The sequence below is a fragment of the Sinocyclocheilus anshuiensis genome, unplaced genomic scaffold, assembly GCF_001515605.1.
Source record: "Sinocyclocheilus anshuiensis isolate Anshui unplaced genomic scaffold, SAMN03320099.WGS_v1.1 scaffold1262, whole genome shotgun sequence".
NCBI classification, from domain to species: Eukaryota; Metazoa; Chordata; class Actinopteri; order Cypriniformes; family Cyprinidae; genus Sinocyclocheilus; species Sinocyclocheilus anshuiensis.
Window position 1 is genome coordinate 748,587 of NW_015558617.1, and position 2,033 is coordinate 750,619.

General features: G+C 37.0%; 1 protein-coding gene across 1 annotated transcript in view; it reads left to right on the plus strand.

Annotated features, from left to right (window-relative positions):
• LOC107680362 (uncharacterized) overlaps window positions 1-1,597 on the plus strand; it is a 6,033-nt gene extending 4,436 nt beyond the window's left edge. Inside the window, 3 exon segments of the mRNA XM_074186977.1 lie at window positions 140-210; window positions 870-1,000; window positions 1,363-1,597. Of these exon segments, the coding sequence (XP_074043078.1) occupies window positions 140-210; window positions 870-1,000; window positions 1,363-1,597 (437 nt within the window).
• The last annotated feature ends 436 nt before the right edge of the window (window positions 1,598-2,033 follow it).

The following is a 2,033-nucleotide window of genomic DNA, read 5'->3' on the forward strand; positions in this document are numbered from 1 at the left end:
TTGCTTTTTTTTTTTTTTGTACATTTCTGCCTCTCTACATGTCTTTTGGCAGTCAGAGATGCGCTAAAATGTCTAACAATTGTTATGCACTCAACTGTAAATCTTAAAATATTCCCAAAAGTTTTTTTTTTTAAATCAGAGCAACATTACAAAGATGTTTGGCAGGAGCTTCCCAAAGACTGGTTGGATGGACTAAACATCTCTAAACGGGTGTTAATAATTATCATTACATTTTAATAGTAACCGCTTTTGTCAACGTTATGATAAACATTTTCATGATGAGTGTCTGTAGCAGAGCTGAATTTACTCCCTTTGTGTGTATGATTTATTCCGTTGACTCATCGATTTGCTCAGTTTTGATTTGTAGATTACAGTGGAGACCTCAATTCAAGAACTGATGTGTATTAGTACTTCATTTTATAATGATCATTAATATAATTTTTACTGATCTACTGTTATTGTTATGTGGCATTTGCCTCATGTTGTTTTATGGAGTATTTTATGTCAGCAGATTAACTGGTCATTTGAGTGGTTTTATCCCTTTAGTTTGATGCTCGGGGCTATGAGCATGTGATGAGACTCTCACACGAAAGGGAAAACCATGAAATTGTATGCATCTACAAGACCTCGCTTGCACTTGATAAAAATGAATGAATAGTTGATAACAGCTAGATTGCCACATGCTGTAGTTGCCACAAGCTAGCAATCATTCACAGCTGACAGAAACGTGACGTTCAGTTCCAACTTGGAGCTGCTGTTGTTTGCATGCATTTGAGAAATAATTGATAGTATTTGAGAAATAATTGATTTCTAAGCAGTTTTATACTGTTTTATTGTTTTGTTTTTTAAATTATTTGGGTTTATTTCAGGTGGCTTCATCCACGTACAGGGAAAATGTAAACACCTATAAGGTCAAATGTGGAGGCAGTCTAGAGATGTGGGAAAGCAGTGGGTGGATTGTGCCCCAGGATCCATATGGCTGGTTCCAGTGGTACTGCAGGCAAGAGCTGCTGCAACACCTTTCACTACTGTTCAAAAGTTTAGGTTTAAAAATGTCATTCTTTTATTCAGCAAGGATGCATTAAATTGATCAAAAGTAGCAGGAAAGTGGCACAAAATTACATTGTTGCAGGACGGTTCAATTTCAAATAAATGTTCTTTTGAACTTTCTATTAATCAAAAAATCCTGAAAAAAAGTATCACAGTTTCCACAAAAAGCAGTACAATTGTTTTCAACATTGATAATAAGAAATGCGTCTTGTGCACCAAATCAACATATTAGAATGATTTCTGAAGAATCATGTGACACTGATGACTGAAGACTGGAGTCTTTCACACACTCATGTTCTGTCTTCCCAGCAGGTTTTACCAGGGCAGGCGAACAGAGGACGATGCACGCCAGATCAGTCGCTGGGCCAAATGTGCAGGAGTCAAAGGTCGGTGGCGGCATAATCTCATCACAAAAGTGGTCCGGTCCGGTTGTGCTTATGACAACCCCAGTGTTTCCCCCGTGGTCAGGCAGACTCTACAGCACTGGGGCTACAAACTCACCCTGGAGGATTATAAGGAAGGATCAAAGAGAGTTAAACTCAAATAGGATTAACAGACTTCCAAATTGGCCTCATTTGATTTATCACGTACTCCAGAATAAAGCTGACCTTATTGCATGTAAATAAATGGACAAATCCGATTAAATGATTGATGGTTTATCTGACTTTAGCTGAGTAGACCTGTGGTAATAGCATTGCTGTATTTGGTTCTCATTGGTCATGTTTTCTGTAAGCTGTTTTGGTAAACAGAAGTTATAATAATGGTCTATTTTTAAAATTTGGATCCAGTGCAGAAGCAGACATGACTTGTTTTTTCTTGTCGCAGTTGTACACTCACGTGCCTTCGAGGAATCCCTTACGAAAAAGAAGTTTATTCAAGTGTACTTCTTTTAAACTAAAAATAAGAAAGTATACTTTCAGTCTACATTTTATGTACTTTTCAGAAATGTGCTTTATGTACTTCTCAGAAATATACTTAAAATG